Source organism: Dipodomys spectabilis, unplaced genomic scaffold (genome assembly GCF_019054845.1).
Source record: "Dipodomys spectabilis isolate Male_0828 unplaced genomic scaffold, ASM1905484v1 ptg000424l, whole genome shotgun sequence".
NCBI classification, from domain to species: Eukaryota; Metazoa; Chordata; class Mammalia; order Rodentia; family Heteromyidae; genus Dipodomys; species Dipodomys spectabilis.
The window spans coordinates 543,918-571,621 of NW_024871101.1; the positions used below are offsets into that span (position 1 = coordinate 543,918).

Here is a 27,704-nt window from a genome sequence, read left to right on the forward strand (position 1 = left end):
CCTCCCATCCCTCCTTGCTATCTTCCTTTCCCTTTTCCTCCCTCCCCCCTCCCCCTTCCCTTTTCTCTCCTCCCTTCCCTCTCTTTTCTTTTTTTCTAATTGTGGGCCTGAAATCTGGGCCTGGACACTGTCCCTCAGCTCTTCAACTCAAGGTGAGAGCTATACCACTTGAGCTACAGCCTTTTTCTGCTTATGTGGTGCTGAGGAATCGAACCCAGGGCCCTATGCATGCAAGGCAAGCACTCTACCACTGAGCCACCTTCCCAGCCCCAATTTCATTGTTCTTAATGGCTGAATGGACACTTAAAAGCTATTTCTTGGCTACTCTACCACTGTGTCATCTTCCCAGCCCTCCATCTCTCTTTCTTGTACTGTGTGTGTGTACTCATACATGTGCACACATGTATGCACGCACCTGTCCTGGGGCTTGAACTCAGGGCCTGAGCGCTGTCTCTTGGCTTTTGTGATCAAGGCTCTGCTCTTATCATTTGAGCCACAGGTACAATTCCAGTTTTTTTTGCTGGTTAATTGGATATAAGAACCTCATGGACTTTCCTGTTCCAGCTAGTTTTCAATTGTGATCCTCAGATCTCAGCTTCCTGAGTAGCTAGCATTAAAGGCTTGAGCCACTGGCACTGCACTAGTACTTGAGTTTGGACTCAGGGACTGGACATTGTCCCTGAGCATTTTGCTCAGGGCTAGCACTCTAAAACTTGAGCCACAGCTCCATTCCTGACCTTTTGGTGATTAATTGGAGATAAAATACTTATAACCTTTTCTCTCTGAGCTGGCTTTGAGCTATGATCCTAAGATCTCAGCCTCTTGAGTAGCTGAAATTATAGGCATGAGCCACCAGCACTTTGCTTTTTGAGAAAAGAATTTTTATATGTCATGTAAACATTAGTCGTTACATATATGATAATTCTGATGCCAGGGGTAACCAACAAAGAAAGCATTTTAGTTTAAAATTATAGCAAATGACTGCCCACCCTTTATTTCTATTTTCTCTATTTCCTATTACACTGAAATTCTAAAATTAAAATTTCCCCACCATCAAAGTAATTATCACAACACAGAGCAATGGCTGTATACACTATTTAGAAAAAATTACAGTGCAGGATATTGGTTTGTATTTTTATTATCTCATATAAGTGTAAGTAGACATGTCTTTAGATTTTTCCATTTTGTTTTTTAAAATAAAAATGTTCAAAATATCGTTGTCTTCTCAGAATTCTTGAGGTTTGGAATTGAAAAAATTAATCAGGAAATAGTGTCCATGAGAGGTGTGGTAGAGTGTTCTTTTTCTAACTTCATGAAATTTAAAAGATACCTATTTCCTCAAAAAATTCTCTTCTGTCACATGAATTTTTCAAATATTAAATGTTTGGTAAAAAAAAATTTAGAGTTTCGGCCAAATTAATGTTTCTTTTAAGTAATCCCTGAGGTTTATCAAACAATTTGTCTATTGATTATGATTTTTTGATCTTTCTATAATGGACAGAATGTAGAGAAATAAATTTAGCTTATCAAGAACTTTTGAATGGAAGCTGCAGACAAAAGGGCCAAAGCAGCAAATACTATCACAAGGATAAAAATAAATGATTCATCACTTAGCTCTATCCGGAGCTTATCATCTCTGCGGTCATTCCCTCCTCTTCCTCCTTTACTGTTTCTATGTGTTAAGAAAAGAGAGGTAGGGCTGAATGGTCCCCAGAGCTCTTGTTTGCCAGCAGAAGTTTTATATTGACGCCCGGCACAGACTTTGAACCGATAATTTGTATTTGTGACGAAATTTGAATAACTGAATGAAGTATTTGGTCCTTTGTATAGCTAAAAGGGAAAAAAAGAGAGTTAGATGCTGAGTATATTTTATTTTTTATTTTTGTTATTATTATTATTTGGCTGGTCCTGGAGCTTGAACTCAGGCCTGTGCACTGTTCCCTGAACCTTTTTGTGAGCCATAGCACCACTTCTGGCTTTTCTGAGTAATTTAATGGAGTCTCATGGGGACTTTTCTACCATGGATAGCTTCAAACCACAATCCTCAGATCTCAGCCTGGTGTGAGTAGTTAGGACTATAGGTGTGAGCCACCAGTGCCAATTAGAAAAATTATGGGCTAAGGAAGAGTATACCTGTTCAGTTCCTTTATCGGTAATAACTTGAAGGTTGTAAACAATAGGGTCTCCATTGATTGGCTCCAAAGACCCCCATTTTATCTCACAAGCATTGAATTTTAGTCGATGTATTCTCGGAGCTAGAAAAAGAGAATGTCACTTTAGAAGATTCCATTTTTCCTCAATATTTTTTTGTGCCTGTCCTGGGGCTTGAACTCAGGGTCTGGCACTGTCCCTGAGCTTTTGTGCTTAAGGTTAACACTCTACCATTTGAGCCACAACTTCACTTCTGGCTTTTTTGTGGTTAATTGGTGATCAGAGTCTCATGGACTGTCCTTCTTGGGCTGGCTTCAAAACATGATCCTCAGATTGCAGTCTCCTGAATAGCTAGGATTACAGGTGTTGAGCCACTGGTGCTCAAATGTATTTTATGTTACTTTTCAAAATAAGGAGAGTAAACTCAGAGCTTCAGAAATAAACTTCCTATATATATATTTATTTATGTTTAGCTTTAACTATGATATATTGTCTACAAATTGATTTATATGATAAATCATTTGAAAAATAAAATGAGAGGGCTGGGAAGGTGGCTCAGTGGTAGAGAGCTTGCCTTGCATGCCTGAGGTCCTGGGTTTGATTCCCCAGCACCACATAAGCAAAAAGAAAAACAAGCCGAAGTGGCGCTGTGGCTCAAGTGGTAGAGCGCTAGCCTTGAGCTGAAGAGCTGAGGGACAGCACCCAGGCCCAGAGTTCAGGCCCCACGACTGGACCCAAAAAAAAATAAATAAATAAAAATAAAATGAGACAGATAGCAGGGCATATATAACTATTAGAAAGTACAAGAAGCACTTTTAGGGGAATCAGTAGTCTGCAATTCTGATTGTGGCTGTAGCAACTGACTTAGAGGGTCCTGTCACTAAGTTAATTGCCATCTAGAAGTCTTAATTTTTTTTAGCCAGTCGTGGAGCTTAAACTCAGGGCTTAGACAAGATCCCTGAGCTTCTTTTGCTCAAGGGTATTACTCAACCATTTGAACCACTGCACCACTTCTGGCTTTTTCTGTTTATGTGGTACTGAGGAATTGAACCCAGGGCTTCATGTATGCCAGGCAAGCACTCTACCACTAAGCCACATTCCTAGCCCTTAGAAGTCTTCATTTTTTACTATTAAAATGGTATTGATGGTAGAGTGGTTGGCTGAATTGGGTGATTTCCAAGATATTTAAAAATATTGATTATAAGAGTCTCAAAAGATCTTAAGTTGAAATTTGAATCTATAATTCTTACCTCTTTTGGTATTACATTATTTATTGTTTTTGTAGTTCTAGTGTTTAACTCAGGGCTTAGCACTTGTTAGGCCAGCACTCTCCTATTTGAGCTAGAGCCCCAATCCTTTAGTCCATGTTTTGTTTTTGAGATAATGGTCTCACTAGCCTGAGCTGGCCTTGAGCCTCTGCCTCCTGAGTAGCTGATATAACAGGAATATACCACCACAAACTATTTTTTGTGTCTGTTGGTTCTGGGGTTTGAGCTCAGGGCCTGGAAGCTGTCCCTGAGCTTTCTTTGCTCAAGGCTAATGCTCTACCACTGAGCCATGCCCCCAATTTTGGCTTTTTTTGCTGTTGGAGTCTCACTAACTTTCTTGCCTGGAGTAGCTTTGAACTGTGATCCTCAGATCTCAACATCCTAAGTAGCTAGGATTATAGATGTGAGCTATTAGTGCCTGGCTCCCAACTTATTTTTAAAATTCTCCTTACTGCTGTTTTTTTTTTGTATGAGCTATTGGGACTCAAAGTAATACCAATATTATGGCTCATACTACTCACCTTGAAGTGCAGCTGGTGGGGTTTTTTTGGTAGTAAAAACATAGATATCAGATTCTGGTCCTTCACCAGCTTCATTACATGCCTGGATTTTAAATGAATATTCAGTACATTCAGTTAATCTCTGTACTCGGTGAGTCTGACAAGGCCCATGGTAAATGACAGAAAATCTAGGGGAGGGAATAGAGATGAGGAAAACAATATTACCAATCAACAATGATATATGTACAAATAGCAATTTTTTTGTTTTTGTTTTGCCAGTCCTGGGCACTGTCTCTGAGCTTCTTTTGCTCAAGACTAGCACTCTACCACTTGAGCCACAGTGCCACTTCAGGCTTTTTTTGTTTATGTGGTACTGGGGAATCAAACCCAGGGCTTCATGCATGCTAAGCAAGCACACTACCACTAAACCACATCCCCAGCCTATACAAATAGCATTTTATATAACTAACTAAAAGCTTATTTTAAAACTTCACTAAAATCACTTTAGCTGACTAAAGAAGTCAACTTAAAGCCAGAAAGGTAAGAGACAAAACCAAAAATAGCCAGGTGATAGATAATATAATGGCAAGGTTCTGGTTCACCCACCATAACCTCTATTTTCTGATGAATTGTGCTAGATAAATAAACAAGTGCATTGGAAGAGACAACAATAAACAGTTACAGCTATACTATGCTATTGTCTTTGGGTTGCTTTCACATGTAATTAATTCATTGAAACTACTTTGGAGTATAGGATTAAGACATAAAATCTTGGCTGGGTGAAGGTGGCTCACACGGGTAATCCTAGAAATGCAGGAGGACAAGATCTGAGGATTGTGGTTCAAAGCCAGCCCAGGATGGAAAGTTCATGAGACTTTTACCTCCAATTAACCAGCCAAAAACTAAAAAAATAAACAAGCAAAAATAAACAAGAGCTGGAAAGGTGGCTCAGTGGTAGAGTGCTTGCCTTGCATGCATGAGGCCTGGGTTCGATTCCTCAGCACCACATAAGCAGAGAAAGCTGGAAGTGGTGCTTTGGCTCTAGTGGTAGAGTGCTAGCCTTGAGCTCAAAAGCTGAGGGACAGTGCCCAGGCCGAGTTCGGGCCCCACGACGGACAAAAACAAAACAAAACAAAACAAACAAAAAACAGATGTGGAGCTGTGACTCAAGTGGTAGAGTGCTAGCCTTGAGCAAAAATCTATGAGACAGTGACCAAGCCCTGATTTTGAAGCCCCATCATGGTCAATAAAAATGAAAAAAAAAACCAACAAAAAAAGATATAAAATCTTAAATAATTTTATTATAATATATGCTAAAAAGTAAAAATAGTTTACCTATCAGATCGATCTTTCATGAACAAATTATAGCTTATAAGGCTGGAAAGTATTCTTCTGTTTGAATTGTTGCCCCATTTAAGTTTGAGGCTCTGGTGCCCCAAAATTGCACATTCGAGGGGTGGAGGGTTAAGTAGAAGCGGTTTGGTCTTGCTTCTTATTGGCTGACTAAAAGGGCTTAATCCATAATGATTGATAGCTTGAATTCGAATTCTAGTGGCAAAAAGAAAAATTAAAATACATTATTCTACATATAAATTAAATCTCTAGTAACTTTATAGAGCACCTTATCTATCATATTATACTAAATATTACAGATAAATTTTTGCAAGAAAAGTCTGTTCCCCATTGCTATTGACAAATATTGATAGGAAAAAGGCTCTTAGCAATTCCAAACTTTCCTATCCAGTAAACTCCTTTCAAAAGGAATACTATGTAGATTAAATAAAATATATGACTATATAGCTCAAATTTCTCAAAAGTAAAATTTAAGGGACTTACTTATACATGGTGTCTGGTTGTAGATTTTTCAGAATATACTCTGTTACAGTGTCAATAGTCATAATTCTCCTATCTCCATATTCAATATTGTACCCAGTTACTGGAGAACCATTACAAATTGGTTCCTCCCACTTAATAGCAAGGCAAGATGATGCTAAGTTTTCAGGAACTTTGTCTGGAACTTCTTGTAAATTTTGTACTATTGAGGGTACAGTTGCTGGTGTGGTTATAGTAGCAGTTTCTCCAAACTGTCCCACTCCAATGACATTTACAGCCTGGAAAAGATATATTTTGTTAGAGATTATTACTTTATTTTAGCACATAGCCAGGCAGTTTCATAATAAAACAAAATTTCATCAAGTCAAACTCTTAATAGTATGGTTTTAAGTTGCTGAAATTAAGAAAAATTTTAGGTTGTATCTGTAGGAAGAAGATAAGTGAACATAAAGAGTATGAAAATGGATAGCTGAAACAAAAGCAAAGCAAAGCAAAGCAAAACAACAGTTTAAAAAAACCCAACAAGATCCAGCTATAGGTTACTTACAAGAAACTCATTTTACTATAATAGCATGCATAGACTGAAAAAGAAGGAATTGACAAATATATTCCATGCAAATGGATCTGAAATAAAGCAGTAGCTGTACTTGTATCAGAAAAAATAGCTTGCTCATCAGAATCAGTAAGAAGAGACAAAGAAACTCATCATATAAGGATACTAAGTGGGTCAGTTCAGCAAGAGGAAATAATTATACATGGATAAATCTACCCAATTTTAAGAGCATCCACATATATAGAACAAATATATCTCCAAAAGGAGAACTACTCAAAACAATAGTTGGAGACTTTAACACCTCATTTTAAAAGGGAATCACCTAGAAAATCAACAGAGTTAAATTGCGTCCTAGAGCACATGAGCCTAACAGACACCTACAGCATATTTTATTTAAAGATGGAAGAATATACATTCTTCCCAGCAGCATGTGGAACATTCTCAAGTATAGATCTTATATCAGACTATAAAATGTGTCAAGTTGGGTGCGAGTAGTTCACACCTGTAATTCTAGCTACTCAGGAGGCTGAGATATGAGGATCGTGGTTCAAAGCTAGCACAGGCAGGAGAATCTGTAAGGCTCTTATCTCCAATTAACTACCAAAAAAAAATCTGGAAATGGAGCAGTGGTTCAAGTGGTAGAGCACTAGTCTTGAGTAAGAAAAGCTTAGCGATAGTACCCAGACCCTGAATTCAAGCCTTAGGAATGATGCGCGCGCGCACACGCGCGCGCGTACACACACACACACACACACACACACACACACACACACACAGCCCAGAATACTTTTTTTTAATTGTTCTTCTTGATCACAGTCCAATGAAAGCTAGAAATTACTAACAAGAAAAACATCATAAATGATTTGAGTACATGGAAAGTAAACAACTTAATCTTGAAGTAGCAATAGGTGAAGGCAGAAATCAGGAAGAAAATTTAAGTTTCTCTTGAAACAAAAATGGAAAAGACAGGACCCTTGTAACAGAAAAAGCAATACAAAAAGGGAGATTTATAGCCATCAATACATAAAATTTTCTCTTGTATCACAATGAGGTAGGAAAATGAGTATGAAATGAAAAATTAGAAGAAAAAAGGAGATCAAATAAGAAAGAAATGAAATGGAGACCAAGAACATGACACAAAGAATGGTAAAACGCAGAGCTTGTTCTTCAAAAAGATAAACATGATAGAACAACTTTTAGCTAGACTAAGGAAAAGACAAGAATCAAAGAAAGTAGACTGACACCACAGAAATATAAACTACCATTAGAGATTATTATGAATCCCTACGTATCAATATATTTGATAACCTAGAAAAAAATGGACAAATTCCTAGATACTTGTACCTTACCAAGATTTTTTTCTTGGTGCTGGAAGTAGAACCCATACTTTATAAAGACTGAATCATGAGCAGGGCACAAGTAGCTTACACCTGTAATCGTAGTTACTCAACAGGCGCAGAAGTTTGCAGTTCCAAGCCAGCCCAGGCAGAAAAATCTGTGTCTCTATCCTTAAAATAATCAGCAAAATGCTGGCTTGAGTTGTGTCTCAAAAGACACAACACCAGCCGAGCAAGCAAACCAAGTGAGTATGAGACCCTGAGTTCAAACCTAGTACCACCAGAAAAAGAAAAAGATTGAATTATGAATAGAAAAGCTGAACCAGTAATGATAAACTGAAAGAATGACTAAATAATAAAAACATCTCTGAACAAAGGGAAACCCAGGATTCCCTTTAAATACCACCAAACATTTAAGAAAGATCTAATATCAATTTCCTTAAAGTTACTGTAAAAAATAAAATAGGAAGGATTCTTCCAAACATATTTTTTTTGAGGATAGCCCTATCTGGATATCAAAACTAGGGAAGGACAGAACGATGATAGCAAACTCCAGGCCAATATCCTTCATGAACCCAGATGCAAAAATCCTCTACAAAATACTAGCAAACTGTTGGGTGTTGGTAGCTCAGCCTATAATTCTAGCTACTCAGGACATTGAGATCTGAGGATCATAATTTGAATCCAGCCTGGGCAGGAAAGTCTGTGAGACTCTTACCTTTTTATTTTTTGGGTCCGGTCGTGGGGCCTGAACTCTGAGCCTGGGTGCTATCCCTTAGCTCTTCAGCTCAAGGCTAGCGCTCTACCACTTGAGCCACAGTGCCACTTCTGGCTTTTTTTTTCTTTTTGCTTATGTGGTGCTTAGGAATCAAACCCAGGGCCTCATGCATGCAAGGCAAGTGCTCTACCACTGAGCCACCTTCCCAGCCCGAGACTCTTATCTTTAATTAACCACTGAAAGCCAGAAGTAGATATGTGGTTCAAGTGGTAGACCACCAGCCTTGAGCAAAAAAAAGCCAAGCGAGTTCAAGGCCCAATATTAGCACCAAAACCTCCCCAAAAACCCAAAATAAAAAACAACAAACCCTGAACAAAGGAGGCCTAGAGGGAATGTACCTCAACATTGAATAACAAATGTACAATGAAGCAACAGGTAACATGCTAACTAGGGAAAATTAAAGTTATCTCTGTAAGATCTAGCATAAGACAAGAATGTTATTTTCATCACTAATATAGTGCTAAAGTTCTGGAAAAAGCAATCAGGTAAGAAAAGGAAAGAGAGGACATTCTAATTGGAAAAGACCTTGTCAAATTGTCAGTTTGGAGATAACATGAACTTTTACATGGAGTTCCCTAAGATGCCATAAGAAACTATTACAACTAATAAATGAATTTAACAAAGTTGTATAAAAGAAAATAGACATACAAAAATGAATATTGCTGCATGCCAATAACCAATTACTTGGAATAGAAATCAAGAAAGCTATTTCATAGCTTCAAAGTTACCTAGAAATAAATTTAAGTATAGGTGAGAGATTTCTTCAGTGAAAGTTATAAAACGTTGTTTAAAGAAGTTGACGAGGGGGGGCTGGGAAGGTGGCTCAGTGGTAGAGTGCTTGCCTTGCATGCATGAGGCCCTGGGTTCAATTCCTCAGCACCACATAAGCAAAAAGAAAAAAAAGCCAGAAGTGGCCCTGTGGCTCAAGTGGTAGAGTGCTAGCCTTGAGCCTAAGAGCTGAGGGACAGCGCCCAGGCCCAGAGTTCAGGCCCCACGACCGGACCCCCCCCCTAAAAAAAAAAAGAAGTTGACGAGGGGGCTGGGAAGGTGGCTCAGTGGTACAGCGCTTGCCTTGCATGCATGAGGCCCTGGGTTCGATTCCTCAGCACCACATAAGCAGAAAAAAAGCCGGAAGTGGCGCTGTGGCTCAAGTGGTAGAGCGCTAGCCTTGAGCTGAAGAGCTGAGGGACACCGCCCAGGCCTAGAGTTCGGGCCCACGACTGGACCCCCCTCCACCCCCCCCCCAAAAAAAAGAAGTTGAAGAGGGCCGGGTGCTGGTGGCTCATGCCTATAAACCGAGCTACTTAGGAGGCTGAGATCTGAGGATCGCGGTTCAAAGCCAGCCGGGCAGTAAAGTCTGTGAAACTCATCTCTAATGCACCACTCAGAAAACCGGAAGTGGCGCTGTGGCTCAAGCGGTAGAGAGCTCGCCTTGAGCTGAAAAGCTGAGGGACAGCGCCCAAGCCCAGAGTTCAAGCCCCACGACTGACAACAACAACAAAAAAATAAGTTGAAGAGGACACAAGAAACTAGAAAGACAATCTGTATTCATGAATTGGAAGAGACAATATTGTTAAAATATCACCCTACTTGAAGTGATTTATAGATCAATGCAAACTCTATCAAAATACCAGTAATATTCTTCATAGAACAAGGAAACACCTCAAAGCCTCTGCATATACATTTTGAGCCAAAAAACAAATCAAGAAGACATTATAATATCTGACTTCAAAATATACTACAAAACTATAGTAATCACAACAGCAACACGTTGGCATCAATACAAATATATAGACTAATGAAACAGGTTAGATCACTACAAGAAACTACTATCTATAGCCAACTGATTTTTGACAAAGGTGATAACTACAGGTGTTGGAGAAGGGACTGTCTTTTCAGTAAGTGGTGCTTGGAAAATTACTGCCAGTAAAAAGACAACATCATAAAAATCAACTCAAGGCCAGGTGCTGGTGGCTCCCTCCTGTAATCCTACCTGCTCAGAAGGCTGAGATCGTAGGATTATGGTTCAGAGCCAGCCTGGGAAGGGAAGTCTGTGAGACTTCCTACTAGCTGCCAAAAAGCTGGAAGTAGAGCTGTGGCTCAAGTGTTAGAGCATTAACCTTGAACAACATTGTTCAGGGACAGTGCCCAGGCCCTGAGTTCAAACTCCAGGACTGTGAAAAGGCAAGTGAATATACTTAATTGAAGTACTAAAGCAAACATTTAAGGGCATCCTAGGGACCAAACACCCAGCTGGTGTTCACTGTAGGCTTCACAGGGTTGGGAATAGGGTGAGGGAAAGCTCACAAACTTGACTTGGAAGTAATGCTTGGGTAAACTTGAATAGCTGTTGAAAGGGAGTTGAAAAACACTGGAAGCAAGGAAGAAAATGAACAGAGAAATTGATCAAGAATACCAAATGAAGATAATGAACCAGTACTGTCAGGCTCAAATGTAGTCAGATTGCTCAAGATCATCATCATGAGAACCAATTAGTCTTATGGAGGAGGATAGCCTCAATCCTTTATCTCTATAAAAAAAGGAGAAGAGGATCATGATGAAGAAGATGAAGATCCTATTTTATAACCCAGGCAGGCTTTGAGCTTGGAATTTTCCTGCCTCATCCTCTTTCATTCAGTGATTACTGGTGGCTGTTTTATTTTCTTTTCTCCTTGTGGTGCTGGGGATTGAACCCATGGCCTTATGCATGTTAAGCAACTGGGCTACATCTCTAGCCCTTACTTTAATTTTTTGTGTATATTTTTATTGTAAAAATACTGTACAGAAGGGTTACAGTTACATGAGTAGGGTAATGAGCACATTTCCTATTGAGCATTCTTACCTCCTCCTTTGTTTATCCACTAAGATAAGATCCCTTCCCTCGCACCTCCCCAACTCCTTCCTCCCCCTCCCCCTCCCCCTTGCTGTAAAGTTTGTTTCAACATAGTGTCTTGTATATCTCGTTACAATGGGTCAACTTATATCCTTATTTCAGCATTTTGTTATTTTACTTCTCCTCCCCAAATCAGAAAACTGTATATACAAGATTCAGGGCACCAGAATCAAATACAGTGAAAACAGGGGTTATACCATGGGGGAAGAACATACAAAAGAAACAAAAAAAAATCACGTGGTACATTATAAGCACATTAAAAACAACAGCAAGAAACATAAAATCACTATCTTGGGCTTCATTTCGCTTAGCATCATCTTATATGGTCATATGTACATAGCTTTTGACCTTTTCTGCTTGTCCTAGACATATACTAGTTATTGCAAATAAGGGAAACCATGGGACCTACGTTTCTTGGGGCCTGGAAAGGCTATACTAAAGCTACCAGCACAAATATGTTTATCACAGCATTATTTACCATAGCTAAGATATGGAACCAACCCAGATGCCCCTCAGTAGATGAATGGATCAAGAAAATGTGATATATATATATATATATATATACATATATATATATATATACATATATATAATGGAATTCTATGCCTCCATCAGAAAGAATGACACTGTCCCATTTGTTAGGAAATGGAAAGACTTGGAAAAAATTATATTAGCCCTTACTTTCAAAAACACACATTTAACTTTGGTTACTGGTTAATAGTTTGGATTAGTTGTTACTGTTTTATACTGAAAAAATTATTGTGCATCTTAATTTTGCTGACAACCTTGCTTTTTACTATTCTTGTTTTATTCAATTTTACTTATGTATAATTTTAATAAATTTGTTCATTTTACTGATAGTATTGGGGTTGAACTCAGGGCATTGAGCTTGTTCAGCTGGTGCTTTATCTCTTGAGCCACACCTCCAGCTCTGCTTTTGGCTTGGTTATTTTGGAGATGGAGTCCAGCAGACTTTTCTGTCTGGGCTGGCCTGGAACTCATCTTCTGGATTTTGGCCTCCTGAGTAGCTAAGAATATAGATGTGTGCCACCAGCATCTAGCTAAATTTGTTCTTTTTTTTTTTGGGGTCCTGTCGTGGGGCCTGAACTCTGGGCCTGGGCGCTGTCCTTCAGCTCTTCAGCTCAAGACTAGCGCTCTACCACTTGAGCCACAGCGCCACTTCCGGCTTTTTTCTTTTTGCTTATGGGGTGCTGAGGAATCGAACCCAGGGTCTCAGGCATGCAAGGCAAGCGCTCTACCACTGAGCCACCTTCCCAGCCCCCTAAATTTGTTCTTTAAAGAAAAAAATTGGCCAGGTGCCAGTGGCGCACGCCTATAATCTTAGCTACTCAGGAGGCTGAGAGTCAGAGAACTATAGTTCAAAGCTAGCCAAGGCAGAAAAGATTGATGGGCTATAGAAGTGTGGCTCAAGTGGTAGAGGGCCAGCCATGAGCAAGAAAGCCCACCAAGAGTATGAGGCCTTGAATTAAAGTCCCAGTACACACACACACACACACACACACACACACACACACACGAAAAATGAGTCAAGCATATACAATTCTGTGCATCTTGAGTATGTGTAATGTTTCCTCAATGGAGGTCTCCTTAGAACCACATAGTCCAGTATAACAAGGGACTGTTGTATACTGCAGTACTATTCATAGTAGTCAAGAAATAGAAACAGCTCACTGGACAATCATGGGTGGAGATGGAAGGGAGGGACTGGAAGAGAGTAAGGAAAATTAAGACACTGTATGAAAAGAAATGTACTCATTATCTGACATGTATTTGTACATGTATTACATGTATTTGTAATCCCTCTGTATATCACCTTTATAATAACAATAAATAATATTAAAAATAAAAAAACCAAAAAACCTCAGGAATTGAATAGCCCTAGTATAATAAGAAATAGAAACAACCTGTGTGTCCATAAACTCATGAATGGATAGAGAAAATGTAGTACATACTCACTACAGGATGCTAGTTTTAGCCATAAAAAGATACCAGCACCAATGGCTCACACCTGTAATCCTAGCTACTCAGGAGGCTGAGATCTGAGGATTGTGGTTTGAAGTCAGCCCAGGAAGGGAAGTGAGATTGTTATCACCAATAAACTATCAAAAAAGCTAGAAGTGGAACTGTTGCTAAAGTGGTAAAGTGCTAGCCTTGAGCAAAAAGTTCAGGGACAGCACCTAGGCCTTGAGTTCAAGCCCCAGGACTGGCACAAAAAAAAGTCTTGTCAATTCTAACAATTATAGATGGAAGTGGGAATCATTATTGTAACTGAAATTAGCTAGGCAAAGAAAGACACACATCTCACACACATGATCTCACTCATATGTGGGATCTAAAATGCTAATCTCTTAGAAATTAAGGGTTAGAATAGTAGTTAGGACATGATAGGCATTCTCAGAGATGGAGCTTAGACTTTATAATTCACAATCCTCCAGCCTCTGCCACCAGAGTGCCAGACTTACAGGTTTGCATGTCTGTACTCAGATTTGTGCTTTTGTTGGTCAGTGCTGAGGATTAAACCCAGGACTCTTTTACATGCTACCACTGAGGTATACCCCCAGATCCTCCTGGAATATTTTGAATTGCTTAAACTTTATAGGGAGTACATGTCACATTACTTCAAATTTGGACTGTTTCTCAAAAATTTTAAGTTGATGTATGTTGGAATTCTGGTTGATCATAAGAAGAAGAAATCATTTTCAGGGGAAAGATGTATGCAAGAGCTAGGGTTTTAGGGTTTGAAAGACAAGACAGGCGATAGCACAGTATGGAAAGATATGCAAGGCACACTGAAGGCATGGAATATTCACTGACTTTGAAGGAGTTTATAGAGTTTTGTTCAATGATAACTGTAGCGAGTGCTTGTTAAATATAGCAATTAGCAAGATTTCTGGATTAGCAATTTTGATTCAATAGATCTGGATGCTGGTGTGGGAATTACTGTTTTTGACAAGTGATTTCAAATGATTGCTAAGTTCAGAGAAATTTGAATACTGAATTTGAATAGGAACTGTGATAGCTCAGGTTGGGATGGGAAGTTCAGTGGGGCTTTAAATGCCACAAGAAGGAGCTCAGATTGTTATCACTCTGAGTAATATTTATGATGTAGAAGTCCCTCCCTTTTGGATTCTCCTCTAGTCTCTCCACTGGAAATGCTGCAAGTGTTCTCTATATGGAGCGTGTAGAATACTAGCAATTGTCCTGTTTACATAAGAGGAAGTATTAGCTTTACCTGAACTCTGCAAAAATATGTGGTTGCAGGAATGAGACTTTTTACTTCATATCGCAGACAAATGCCAGTATAAATCAATTGCATAGATTCTTCAGTTTGTCCCAATTCTACTTTGTAATCAGTGATTTCAGCACCATTACATTCAGGAACCTGAAAGATTCAATAAACACAGAAATTTAATTATTTAAGTGCTCATTATATTAGACACTGTGGAGAGTCACAACAGGATTTGGTTATGAAATCTTATAATCAATCAATGATGTGTGATAGGGACACATGTTAACACAGACAGGACACTAATTAGCATTAAAGGTTCAAGTAAAATTAAGAAAAAGTATTTGCTATTTGCCCACATATTAGAAAGATGCTTTTTTGTTTTTTTATTTTATTTATTTATTTTTACCAATACCAAGGTTTGAACTTAGGGCATCATGTGCTTGCTCGGCTTTTTCACTCAAGGATGGTGCTCTACCACTTGAGTCACATCTCCAATCTGGCTTTTTACTGGTTACTTTGGATAGAATTCTCTAGGATTTTTCTGCCTTATACATCAGTCCTCCAGATTTCAGCCTCCTGAGTAGCTAGGATTACAGATGTGCAGCACTGGCACCTGGCTTAGATGAAAACCTTTTCAAAATGTATTAAAGTTGGGTGTCAGTGGCTCTTGCCTGTAATCCTACCTACTCAGTGTGCTGAGATCTGAGGATTACAGTTTGAGGCCAGCCCAGGCAAAAAAGTCTGTGAGACTCATTTCCAATTGATCTGCAAGAAGTCAGAAATGGAGCTGTGTCTCAAGTGATAAGAGTGCTAGCATTGAGCAAAAAAAATCTCAGGGACAGCGCCTAGGCCCTCAGTTCAAACTCTAAGACCTGAACAAAAAAGTATTAAAATTACTTTTAAATAGGCATTTTTTAGTGAGCAAACAGAAAAGTCCATTTTGTTTAATATTACTATAGATTAGTATGATCAAACAAAGCCTTGATACTCTCTGGCCTTTATATAATGAAGCGACTAGCTCTGTCATCTCTTTGCTAATAGCTAAGACTTGTGTCGTGACAATTTCTTTGCATAAGTCCACATAAAAAGGGAAGAAAAATTCTAATATACTAGGTGGCTAAATAGTTGGACTAGTTCTCATTTTTTTGTGCCAGTCTTGTGCTCAAAGCTAGCAGCACCATACCACTTGTGTCACAGCTCCACTTCCATTTTTTTTGTGTGAAAAGCTGGACATAATAATCTTTTTTTTTTCTGGTGGTCCTGGAGCTTGAACTCAGAGCCAAGGCACTGTCCTTGAGCCTCTCTGTGCTCAAGGCTAGCGCTCTACCACTTGAGCAGCTCCACTTCTGTTTTTTTTTCTTCTGTTTATGTAGTGCTGAGGAATCGAACCCAGGGCTTCATGCATGCTAGGCAAGCATTCTAACACTAAGCCACACTACCGGCTGAGATAATAGTTTTGTAGGCATTCCTGCCCAAGCTGGCTTTGAACTGAGTTCCTCAGATCTTAGCCTCTTGAGTAGCTAGGATTAGAGTCGTGAGCCACTTGTGACAGTTCTCATTTTTTAGCTTAATTAGTTTGAATGGGAAAATAGTCACATGGATGTAAAAAGTTTGCTTTTTAAGGGTTAGTACCTATGCCACATTTTCTTGATCCATTCATCTGCTGAGGGGAATCAGAAAGAATAACATTGCCCCATTTGTTAGGAAATAGAAAGACTTGGAAAAATTGTATTAAGTGAAGTAAGCCAGGCTCAAAAAACATAGGTCTCATGGTTTCCCTTATTTGCAATAACTAGTATATGTCTGAGACAAGCAGAAAAGTTCAGATAAGTTGATGTTAGGCAAAATGAGCCCCAAGATAAGGACTTGAATGGTTTTTCTTTCTTGCTATTGTTTCTAACATATTTATAAGGTGATTTTTTTGTTGCTTTGTATGTCCCTCCCCCACGGTATAACTCCTGTTTTCACTGTATTTGATGTTGGTATAATTTGGGAAGGGGAAGGGAAAAAATAGGGATACAGGTGGACCCATTGCAACAATGAAATGTACAAAATGCTATGTTGAAAAAAGAACTTTACAACTTTGGCAGGGGTGGGGGAGGCGGGGATGGGAAGGGGAAACAAAAGAGGAGCAACAATGCTTGATAAGAAATGTACTCATTACCTTGCTCATGTAATTGTAACCCCTCTGTATGGTATTTTCACAGTAAAAAAATGTATTAATAAAAAAGGGTTAGTACCTTATAGTCATAATCTTATGTGCCATATTGCAATTACATGCAAAGAAACAGCAGAGGTTTCCTAATGAAGCTCTTTAAATAATACTAAATTCTGGACTGAGTGTCTAGCTCTGTGGTAGTGTACTTACTTAGTATGTCTCAAGGTTTGTAGATTTCATATCATAATCTATTATTTAATCTACTGGTGATCGATTCAGGCTTCGAAATGTATTATTTTCCTCAAATATAGGATGTAGAGAGCAAGATTATTACAGTAGTCTTCATAATACCATTGGCATCAGTTTCTAAATGTGTTCTAGAAACTATAGACCAGATTTGTGGGACCCTAATTCTACTCTCTGACTCCTTGAGAATTTCTAGTCCTCAAAATGTTCTACACCATTAATATGTTCCCTTTTTTCCCAGAGGAGTTACACCATTGAAATTCAGGGGATATAGCATCCTTTAGTCCATTTGTTTGTATGTGTAATGTACATACCCCCATGTATGTTTCTGTGCTGTGCTCTTATGTCTGCAAAAGTAATGAAAGTAAACTGATAACTTACTGTCCAGCTAACTACAATACAGGTTGGACCCTTGCAGGTCAGCACAGGTGCACTACACTGTGCGGGAGGACGTGGGACTGATGCACTTTCACATGGTACAGGATGGGATCCAAGCTGCAAGTAAATAAACAAGCAAGCAAAAATAAGCAAACATGGAAATGATTTTGTAGAAGGGGTTACCCTACCCCGACAAGAACTGCCATTGAAGCACATATTCATACAAAATGAAATAAAGTATACATAGGCCAAGCAAAGAGTGTAATTCTTCTCCTCCATTTGTTGCTGTTAGCTGGAAACTTATATTCTTCAGGAATTAATTTACTCACTGTGTCTGCATGTTCAGGGCCAAAATCTTGGTTATTTTCTGTGTTTCTGATAAGCATAGGTGCTTCAGAATTGTCAGTAGCAGGAGGATTAGCTATAAAATGGACAAAATCAACTTATTTTTACAAATAGTTTTTTCTTTCTTTGTGCTAGGGATGGAACTCTGGGTCTTGTGCATAACCTTTACGACTGAGCTACACTTCAGCCCTTACAAGTAGTTTTAAGCGTAATTCCTTTAAAACAATACGCAATGACTTGTGTATTTTCAAATGCTTAAAGTCTGGCAGGGGCATGGCTCAAGTGGTAGAGCACCTGACTAGCAAGCCCGAAGTTCTGAGATTAAACCCATAAAACAAAACAAAAACAAAACTCCAAAAACAAAAGTCTAAACAAAAAATATCTTAAAATGCTCAATGATGTAGCAGAAGACTCAAAAAATTGTGCAATTTAACATCTTAGTTTGATGTACAGACATTAAAAAACTGGGGCTTGCAATTACTAAGAATTAAATTGCTAATCTATGTTTGAGTTTGTACCAAAAGGAAACATTTGTTCCCATTGTGCCAGTACTGGGGTTTAAACTCAGGGATCTTTAGCCTTTTTTTTTTTTAAAAGTCTAGCACTCTACAACTTGAGTCACAGCTCCATTTTTGGCTTTTTGTAATTAACTGCAGTTTGGACTTTTTTGCCCAAGCTGGCTTTGAACTGATACTCTCAGACCTTAGCCTCCTGAGTAGCTAGGATTACATGTATGAGCTACCAGTGCTTGGCTTGCTTCAATAACTTAAAAATGTTTTAAAATTAACATATATTAGCTAAACGATAACTGTTTTACTGTAGCATTTCCATGCATAGTAATATTTACTATGTAAAAATAATAACAAGTTATAGAGCAGAAAGTTTAGGTAAGACTGAAATAATGCAAGGCAATCTCACCACATCGAGAGCTTGTTTCTTTGGACTTCTTTTTATGATTTGAAGATTGAGTACGGTTCGAGGGAGCAAGCGCAGGTGTTTGAACAGTCAATTCATCTGAAGGCTAAGAGAAATACAAAAGAACTTATGATTATACTACATTCAAGGTTAGTTTTGTAAAACATTTAGCATATAATACAATTCAGTTCAATCTTCAATTTAAAACCTTTTTCTTCTCTCTTTCCTCACCTGGCTATGTCCTACAGGTGAAGTGCAAAATACTCTCAGTTTATATATCCTATCAGGTTGCAGATGATCACATAAAAATTCCCGAATGGAGCCACTGTAGATTATATTCCAAACATTTTCTGAGTGAAAAAGAACAGTTATCCAATTTATTTATAGGCTACTTATAGACCTTTTGTGTTCCCATTATAGCTCACATATATACTAGGAAATAAACACTTTGGAAATTAACTTTGTTCCAATTCTCTAGTTATAATAGCTAATTATGGAAATCCCAATAGAAGTAACCATGAGCACACTAGACATCAGTAAAGAATGATTTGTTTCCCAAAAAATCCCCCAAAACAAACACAAAAAAAACCCTAGAGAGCCGGGTGCCAGTGGCTCACACCTGTAATCTTATCTACTCAGGAGGCTGCGATCTGAGGATCCTGGTTCAAAGCCAGCCTGGGTAGGAAAGTCTGTGAAACTCTTATCTCCAATTAACCACCAGAAAACTGGAAGTGGCGCTGTGGCTCAAGTGGTAGAGCGCTAGCATTGAGCTGAAGAGCTGAGGGACAGCTCCCTGGCCGAGTTCAAGCCCCATGACCGACCAAAAAATAAAAACCAAAACAAAGAATCTCCCTCCTCGCCCAAAACAAACCCCAAACCCCTAGAAAAATCTGAGTAGGTTTAGTTAACAGGAGTTTAGTAATACTAATTTCCACGTCTTGATAATTGCATTCTGCTTAGATATTAATCTTAGGAGAAACTGAATAAAACCTTCACATGGGATCTTTATATATTATTTTTGCAACTTCTGGGTGAGTCTAAAATTATGTCTAAGTGAAATAAAAAAAATCACAATACCTAAGAGGGTACTGGTGGCTCATGCCTGTATTCCTAGCTACTCAGAAGTCTGAGACTTAGGAGGACTGTTGTTGAAAGTCAGCCCAGGCAGAAAAGTTGGTGACTCCATATCCAGTTTACCAGCAAAGAGCTAGGCTGGAGGTGTGGCTTAAGTGGTAGATCACCAGCCATGAACATGTACTCCGAGCAAGAGTGAAAGAGTCAAGCCAAGGTACTGGCAAAGACAATAAGCAAACAAAAAAATCAGGATGTCTTACCATGTGCATTGTCATTAACTTCTAAAGTATAACTTAAAATGTGTGCTCCACCATTATCTTTAGGCGATTCTGAAAAGAAAAATAAAATTAAAATGTGTCTTCAATTTCACTGGAATATTCTCTAAGTTACAAATTTTCACAGAGAAAAATATGAACATAAAATATATTAGCATATTACTATATAGATATTAAGACCATTAAATACAATGCAGGTTACATGCTTTGAATATTGAACATGAGGCATTTAAATATTTGCAAGTTACTTGGAAAGAGACTTAAATGCTAAATGTAGGTGTGATAAAATGCGTTTCTCTACTTTACATTTGCATAAATATAATTTCTTGTCAAGCTGACAGTTATCATTGGTGTGGCTTGTTAATTATAGTCTCTGTATTATATGTAATTTTACCTGAAATAAAGTTTCCCCACATAAAGTTCAGTAAGAGGTTTGCATGTAAATTACTGAGCTAGTAGCCACAGAAAATTCAATGAAGAACTAGAGAAAATAATATGGTTTACAACTACTTTCATTTTTATGGCAGGGTATTTCATATACAAATGATTAAGGAAATATTTTTTTATTGTGAAATTACTGTACAGAGGGGTTACAATTACATGGGCAAGATAATGAGTACATTTCTTATCAAGCATTGTAGCCTCCTCTTTTGTTTCCCCTTCCCATCCCTTCTTATCCTCCCCCCGCCCCCCAAATCCTCCCCGCTCCCACCCAATCCTCCCCACAACCCCCCCCCCCCCACCAAAGTTGTAAAGTTCATTTTCGGCATAACGACTTGTACATCTCATTGTTGCAATGGGTCCACCTGTATCCCTATTTAAACGATTTGTTTTTCCCCTTCCCCTCCACAAATTATACCGACATCAAATACAGTGAAAGCAGGGGTTATACTGTGGGGGAGGGACATACAAAGCAACAAAGAAATAATCTTATAAATGTGTTAGAAACAATTGCATGAAAGAAAATAAACATTTGAATACATATCTTAGGGTTCATTTCCCTAACATCACCTTATCTGACCTTTTCTGCTTGACTCAGACATATACTAGATATTGCAAATAAGGGAAACCATGGGACTTATGTTTCTTTAGGCCTGGCTTACTTCACTTCATATAATTTTTTCCAAGTCTTTCCATTTCCTAACAAATGGGGCAATGTCATTCTTTCTGATGGAGGCATAGAATTCCATTGTGTATATATACCACATTTTCTTGATCCATTCATCTACTGAGGGGCATCTGGGTTGGTTCCATATCTTAGCTATAGTAAATAGTGCTGCAATAAACATAGTTGTGCTGGTAGCTTTAGTGTGGTCTTGTTTGTAAACATTTGGGTAAATGCCCAAAAGTGGGATTGCTGGGTCATAGGGGAGCTCTATGTGGAATCTTTTGAGGAACCTTCATACTACTTTCCAAAGTGGTTGAACAAGTTTACACTCCCACCAACAATGCGGTTAAGGAAATATTTTGTGTGCTAGTACTGAAACTCGAACTCAGGGTCCTCACACTTTGGCTTGGGTTTTATTTTCTGGTCCTGGGGCTTGAACTAAGGGTCTGGGCAACTGTGCCTGAGCCTGTTTGTGCTCAGGGCTAGTGCTCTACCACTTCAGCTACAGCGTCACTTCTGGCTTTTTCTGAGTAGTTTATTGGAAATAAGAGTCTCACAGACTTTTTGCCCAGTCTGACTTCAAACCATGATCCTTAGATCTCAGCTTCTTGAGTTGCTAGGATTACAGGTGTGAGCCACCAGCACCGCGTGTAGCTTGGCTTTTTTACTGAAGGTTAGCACTCTCTCACTTGAACCACACCCTACTTTCTATTAAGAGAATATTTCCTCTGTGTGTGTGTGTGTGTGTGTGTGTGTGTGTGTGTGTGTGTGTGTGTGTGTGTGTGTGTGTGTGTGTGTGTGTGTGTGTGTGTGTGTGTGTGGCGGCTAGTCCTAGGGCTTGAACTCAGGGTTTGGATATTGTTCCTAAGATTTTTAGCCTGAGGCTAGTGCTCTACCATTTGAGCCCCAGCTCCACTTTTAGCTTTTTGCTGGTTAGTAAGAGTCTCATAAACTTTCCTGCCCAGGCTGGTTTCAAACCTTGATCCTCATATCTCAGCCTCCTGAGTAGCTAGAGTTACAGGTATAAGCCACTGACACTTGACTAAAAGAATATTCTCTAAACCTTAGGGAAATCTGAGAAACATTTTTTGTCAGTAGTTAATATTAATATGGAGGTAGCAAAGCATTTAAATAATAGAATATCACTTACGCCACCCAATTTTCACTTTGTGTGCATGAATCTTTCCTTTTACGTATGGCTGTGTTGGAGCTCCAGGCTTGTCCGGACAGGTAGTATATTTTACTTCATTACTGGGATTACTTCGTCCTTCCATATTATAGGAAAAAATCTGTTTGAATGAAACAAGATACTTCACTGACTATGGGAACTGACAATTACACATTTGATAATGTGTAGTTTGCAATATAAAGCAAGTTCTTTGAGTGAGAACCTCTGTGAACTAAATGCAAAATAAGGCTTAATTTCAAAGGAAAATATTTTTTAGCCAGTCATGGGGCTTGAACTCTGGGCCTAGGCACTGTCCCTCATCTCAAGGTGAGAGCTCTACCACTCGAGCCATAGTGCCACTTCTGGTTTTCTGGTGGTTTATTGGCGATAAGAGTCTCATAGACTTTCCTGCCCGGGCTGGCTTTGAACTGTGATCCTCAGATTTCAGCCTCGAGTAGCTAGGATTATAGGTGTGAGCTACCGGTACCCAGCAAGAAAACATTTTTTTTTCTCCAGCAGAGTATAATTTTATTTGAAAACGTGACACAAATGTATAAATGATAGCTACATACCCTAAACTTGTATGTAGTACTTCGTTGTAGATTTGTTATAGTACATGAGAAGTCTTCACCATTGTATGTAGGTTTAAAACCTAATCCCTGGAAATGACAACAAATTCAGGAGTCAGTCAGGCCTGGATTCAAGGTCTAGCTTCGAGTTATTTTTTGATCTGGGTGGTCCTGAGCAAGTGCCTTAGTCTTTCTGAACTTCAATATCTCCATGCTAAGAAATGGAGATAATTTCTACTTTGAATGGACCCTTCTCCTCAGGAGTTAATAAGATAACACATGTGAAATTTCTTAGCATACTAATTACAACAAAACACTTCTCAACGTATATATATATATATATATATATATATATATAAAATATATCTTGTTATCTATATATTTCCTTTTCTTTTTTTGTCAGTCGTGGAACTTGAATTTAGGATCTGGGAGCTCTACCTGAGCTCTTTTGCTCAAGGCTAGAACTCTACCACTGAGCCACAGTACCACTTCTAGTTTTCTGGTGGTAAAGTGGAGATAAGAGGCTCACAGACTTTCCTGTCTGGGCTGGCTTTGAACTGTGATCCTCAGATCTCAGCCTTCTTAATAGCTAGGATTACAGGTGTCAGTCTCCAGCACCTGGCGCTCTCTCTCTCTCTCTCTCTCTCTCTTTCTCTCTCTCTCTTTTTCCCTTCTTCCCCTTCTTTCTTTCTCTCTCTCTTTTTCTCTGTCTTATCTATCTTATCCAACTACCTATCATCTCTATGAATACATATGTAATAATTTACAGCTACTTTTTAAAATTGGCTTGCCTTTTTAGAATAAAGTTGAAAGTTGAATGGAATGAAATACACATTCCCATCAGGATTCCAAGACCAGAAAAAAACATAGCTTGGTGGGATTGTGTTAAAGTGTAAAAGATCTATATAATAATACATGTCTTTGAGTCTCTGTGCTGTGATTCTGGCTACCATTGCCTTTACCAAATTTTCAGGACTAGAGAACCTACACAGGCTTGCTAAAAAATGGTCCACATTGACCCTTCCTCCCCACTGACAATCTAGGGACTCAGGAATCCTTCAATTCTGGATTCAGTTGATTAAGTAGAAAGCATAACTAATCAAATTTATATTTTTTCAAGTGATAAGTGTATGTAAAATGTACATAATAATGAGTTTAAAGATTACAATATGTGAAAGAAAACTTACAGTTCCTGGTTCCTCCATTTCCAATACATAAGTAAGATGGCTATGTGAGTTTACGTTGGCTGGTGCACACCATTCTAGTGACAAACTAAAGATATCAGCTTCCTTTAGCTTAGGAGGCAAAGGTGTTGGGGGCATAGACCCGGATGTATAAAAGGCTGCGATTTCACTGAAATCACTGCAAAATTAGATTAGGATGAATAAATTAGTTTCAGGTTCTTATGGAAGTACAGACTTCTAAATGCTGCAAATAACTCAATGTACCTCAAGCCAAAGTTATTTCTGGCAGCTAATCTGAATGAGTATTTTGTTGAAGCAGTCAGTTTTAGGAACTTTTGCTGTTTCATTGTTCCTGTATAGCAACTTTTGAAATTTTCGCCTTTCCCCTTAGGAACACATGCAGAAAAATTAGAATATTAGAAAGTACAATGGTTAACAAGACAAATTCATCATAACAATAATCACACATAATCAAGTGCTTTAAAAAATAAGACTGTATACCTCATCCCATTCCAGAAGGAAGCTGTTAATTTTGGAACCATTTTCATTTGAACCCTAAAAATACCAGAAAGACAATTATAATGGCCTGTATTTACATATGTATATACTTATATGCTATGTATATTGTGTACATGTACATATAAGTAATGCATTACAACATTAATTACAAATCTAAAATTTTATAGATATAAAATTAATATGCTGATATGAATTTTATAGATATACTTTGTTTTAAAAGGAATCAAAATTTAAAGTTAAAATATCCTCCATAAAATATGTCTAGCTCTATGCTCTGTTGTATTTTATGTATGTCATGAAGAAAATCAACACTTAGGTCAAATGAGAGATTTTTTTTTCGGTCACGGGGCTTGAACTCTGGGCCTGGGCTCTGTCCCTGAGCTCTTTAGCACAAGGCTAGCACTCTACCACGTGAACCACAGCACCACTTCCAGCCTTTTCTGTTTATGTGGAGCTGAGAAATCGAACCCAGGGCCTCATGTATGCAAGACAAGCACTCTACCACTGAGCCCACCTTCCTAGCCTGAGAGATAGATTTTACTAGTATGGTAATAAATAACTAAGTTTAGGTGGTAGAAAGTGCTAATTAGGCTTTAATTAATTATTATAATTATTGTTGATTATTTTCAATTTATTTGACGTTTGATCCAGATAGAAGGAACAGAAATATTGTGGTAAAGAAAGATACTAGAGAAAAAGGTTAAGGCAGATAGGCAGAATTCCCTACTTAAAATTCAGATCCCAGTAGGAAGTGCTTTTATCAATCAAATCCTTACTTTCCACTGCAAATTCAGAGTGCTTTTTGACCGATTAATGAGTTTAGGTGCTTGTGGACGATCCGGTTCACAGCCTGGTGTTGTAAAATTAACCACTTCAGACAAGATTTTATAATTTGATCCTCTTCTAGCTGCAACTCTAAAAATGTAATGACAATTATTATAAGCTTTCAAATATGAAATCACAAGTGTGCATTTTCAGACAGACTTCCTAAGAATAATGATAAAATATGGGTTCATATAGCAAAGTTGGGTACTTGCAGATGGCTCCCAAAGTTCTTTTCTAAATGAAGAAAGTGAACTATACCAGATCTGAAGGAGGTTGTTTTGAAGCTTAAAAGAAAGATCAATTTGCTTGAAATAGTTAGGCTGACTATAGGGATTAGAAGTAGTGAATTGGTACAGACCAGGAAATTTTGGCTCACTATAGGTTAGGTGTCAGTTGTGTAGGATGGCGTTCTTACCTTAAAAAATAGGTCATGGATGGTTGTAGAGTATGTAGGTTAAATGAAAGTTTGTCACCACTGTGAAGAAAACTTTTGTTTACAATGGGTATCATGCATATTTGAAAGCTAAGCAAACAGTTCCTATCTTATACATTCAACTGACAAAGAAACATGATTCTCTTTGAAACTGGACTTGAACCCACTTTATATGTGTGCAAAATGGTAACAGTGAATTGGGCACCGGTGGCTCATGTCTATAATCATAGCCATATAGGCAGTTGAGATCGGAGAATCATAGTTTGGAGCTAGCCCAGACAGGGAAAGTTCATGAGACTTTTATCCCAAAAACCACACACACACACACACACACACACACACACACACACACACACACACACACACACACACACACACACACACACACACACACACACACACACACAGTAAGGAGTGGGGCTGTGGCTCAAGAGACAGAGTATCAGCCTTGAGCAAAAAATAAAACAAACAAACAAAAAACACAAAACCTCAGGGACAGTGCCCAGGCCCTGTGTTCAAGCCATAGGACTGGCTAAAAATTTCTTTCTTATTAGGAACTCTGCAAACTGAATGAGCTAGTTGATATAGAAAGTATTCAGTTTTAACAGTCTTACAATCTAATGAGTTTTGTGGGCTGACTTGGTAACCTAATACTATTTAGAAAATGACTTCTGCAAACAAATATATTCAAAGCTTAGAAAAAGTGAGAATTCAACCTGTTAAGTATAATTTGGGGGGGTCTATATGTTAAGATAGCACAACTGAATTGAAGTGTAGGAAAGCAGAAATGATTAAAATGACTTACGTATAAATATTTTTATATTTTCCATTTTTCCCTGTTGTAGACATTGCCAGTTCAAATGTTACTGGAGGTCTAGTATCGTCAAATTCTTCAGAACCATATAGATTCCATGTAATCACAGCAGATCTGTTTTGAATATCAGAAACCTAAAATAGTAAAAACATGAGGATCAAACTTAAAAATTATAAGCTGTGATTTATAATATAGTCTTTCCTTTAGTCTGTTTTGATTCTAAGTAGATTGTTCTCTTCATATTAAGTTCTTACACACTGTGATCAGTCTCAGTAAGCCATGAATCCTGTCTGTAATAATGCCAAAAAGGCCCTTTATTTATTGGATTGCTAAAAGAGATTATGAAATTTTAACCAGTTAAAGCTACAAATTAAAATGGTACTATGGAAACATCCCACTAAATTTTTAGGCTTAAGACTGACGAAAGCAAATGAAAAGGAATGCTCCTTCATTTTAGTTACTTACAATGGGCTTCTCAATGTTGAAACGACGAGACTTCTCAGGTTGCTTTGTGCATTCTAAAAGTAAACAAACACCATAAACACAAAATTACATTGGTAAAAATAAAAGAAAGTAGTGGTATATTTATTATCTCACTACAAATATATCATGCCTGAGACAAATACTCACACTAAACAGCTATTTACTTTACAAGAAGCAAACAGTCTAAAGTGTGTTAAACAAATTCTAGCAAAAGAGAAATAAAAACCCTCACCTAAAATAAAAATCATATAAATTGGTTAGCATTGTAATTTGTGACATTTCACTGACAGGCAAAAATAGGAGTATGCAATTTTGTACAATTAAATTGTACAATTTTGTACAATTAAATTTTTATTTTATTTTTGTGGTGCTGGGAATGGAATCTCTGGCCTTACGTACACTAGGCAAGAATTCTGTCATTGAACTACATCCCTAACTCTCTTCAAGATTTTAAAAAGCAGGTTAATTTGCCATTTCATTCTATTCAGTCTCAAAAAGAGTAAATCTTGTGATTTGCTACAACACAGATGAACTTGGAGGATATTACACTAAGTGAAATAAATCAGGCACGGAAAGAAAATAATGATCTTACTTATATGTGGACCTAATACAGTTGGATACTCAGAAGTAGAAATGGAATGATGGAG

General features: G+C 38.1%; 1 protein-coding gene across 1 annotated transcript in view; it reads right to left on the minus strand.

Moving 5' to 3' along the window:
• Positions 1–1,260: 1,260 nt before the first annotated feature.
• The window catches only part of LOC122097666 (fibronectin type III domain containing protein 3C1-like), an 89,017-nt gene continuing 62,573 nt past the window's right edge, over positions 1,261–27,704 (minus strand). The window contains exons 7-26 of the mRNA XM_042668274.1: positions 27,040–27,092; positions 26,566–26,708; positions 25,743–25,802; positions 25,279–25,417; positions 24,485–24,538; positions 24,248–24,369; positions 23,987–24,161; positions 22,803–22,889; positions 22,213–22,351; positions 19,940–20,008; positions 18,837–18,955; positions 18,609–18,711; positions 17,675–17,766; positions 17,349–17,462; positions 14,567–14,716; positions 5,756–6,030; positions 5,255–5,467; positions 3,941–4,107; positions 2,134–2,255; positions 1,261–1,830 (exon numbers count right to left, since the gene is read on the minus strand). Of these exons, the coding sequence (XP_042524208.1) occupies positions 1,519–1,830; positions 2,134–2,255; positions 3,941–4,107; positions 5,255–5,467; positions 5,756–6,030; positions 14,567–14,716; positions 17,349–17,462; positions 17,675–17,766; positions 18,609–18,711; positions 18,837–18,955; positions 19,940–20,008; positions 22,213–22,351; positions 22,803–22,889; positions 23,987–24,161; positions 24,248–24,369; positions 24,485–24,538; positions 25,279–25,417; positions 25,743–25,802; positions 26,566–26,708; positions 27,040–27,092 (2,708 nt within the window). The 3' untranslated portion in view covers positions 1,261–1,518. The remainder of the gene's footprint in view (positions 1,831–2,133; positions 2,256–3,940; positions 4,108–5,254; positions 5,468–5,755; positions 6,031–14,566; positions 14,717–17,348; positions 17,463–17,674; positions 17,767–18,608; positions 18,712–18,836; positions 18,956–19,939; positions 20,009–22,212; positions 22,352–22,802; positions 22,890–23,986; positions 24,162–24,247; positions 24,370–24,484; positions 24,539–25,278; positions 25,418–25,742; positions 25,803–26,565; positions 26,709–27,039; positions 27,093–27,704) is intronic.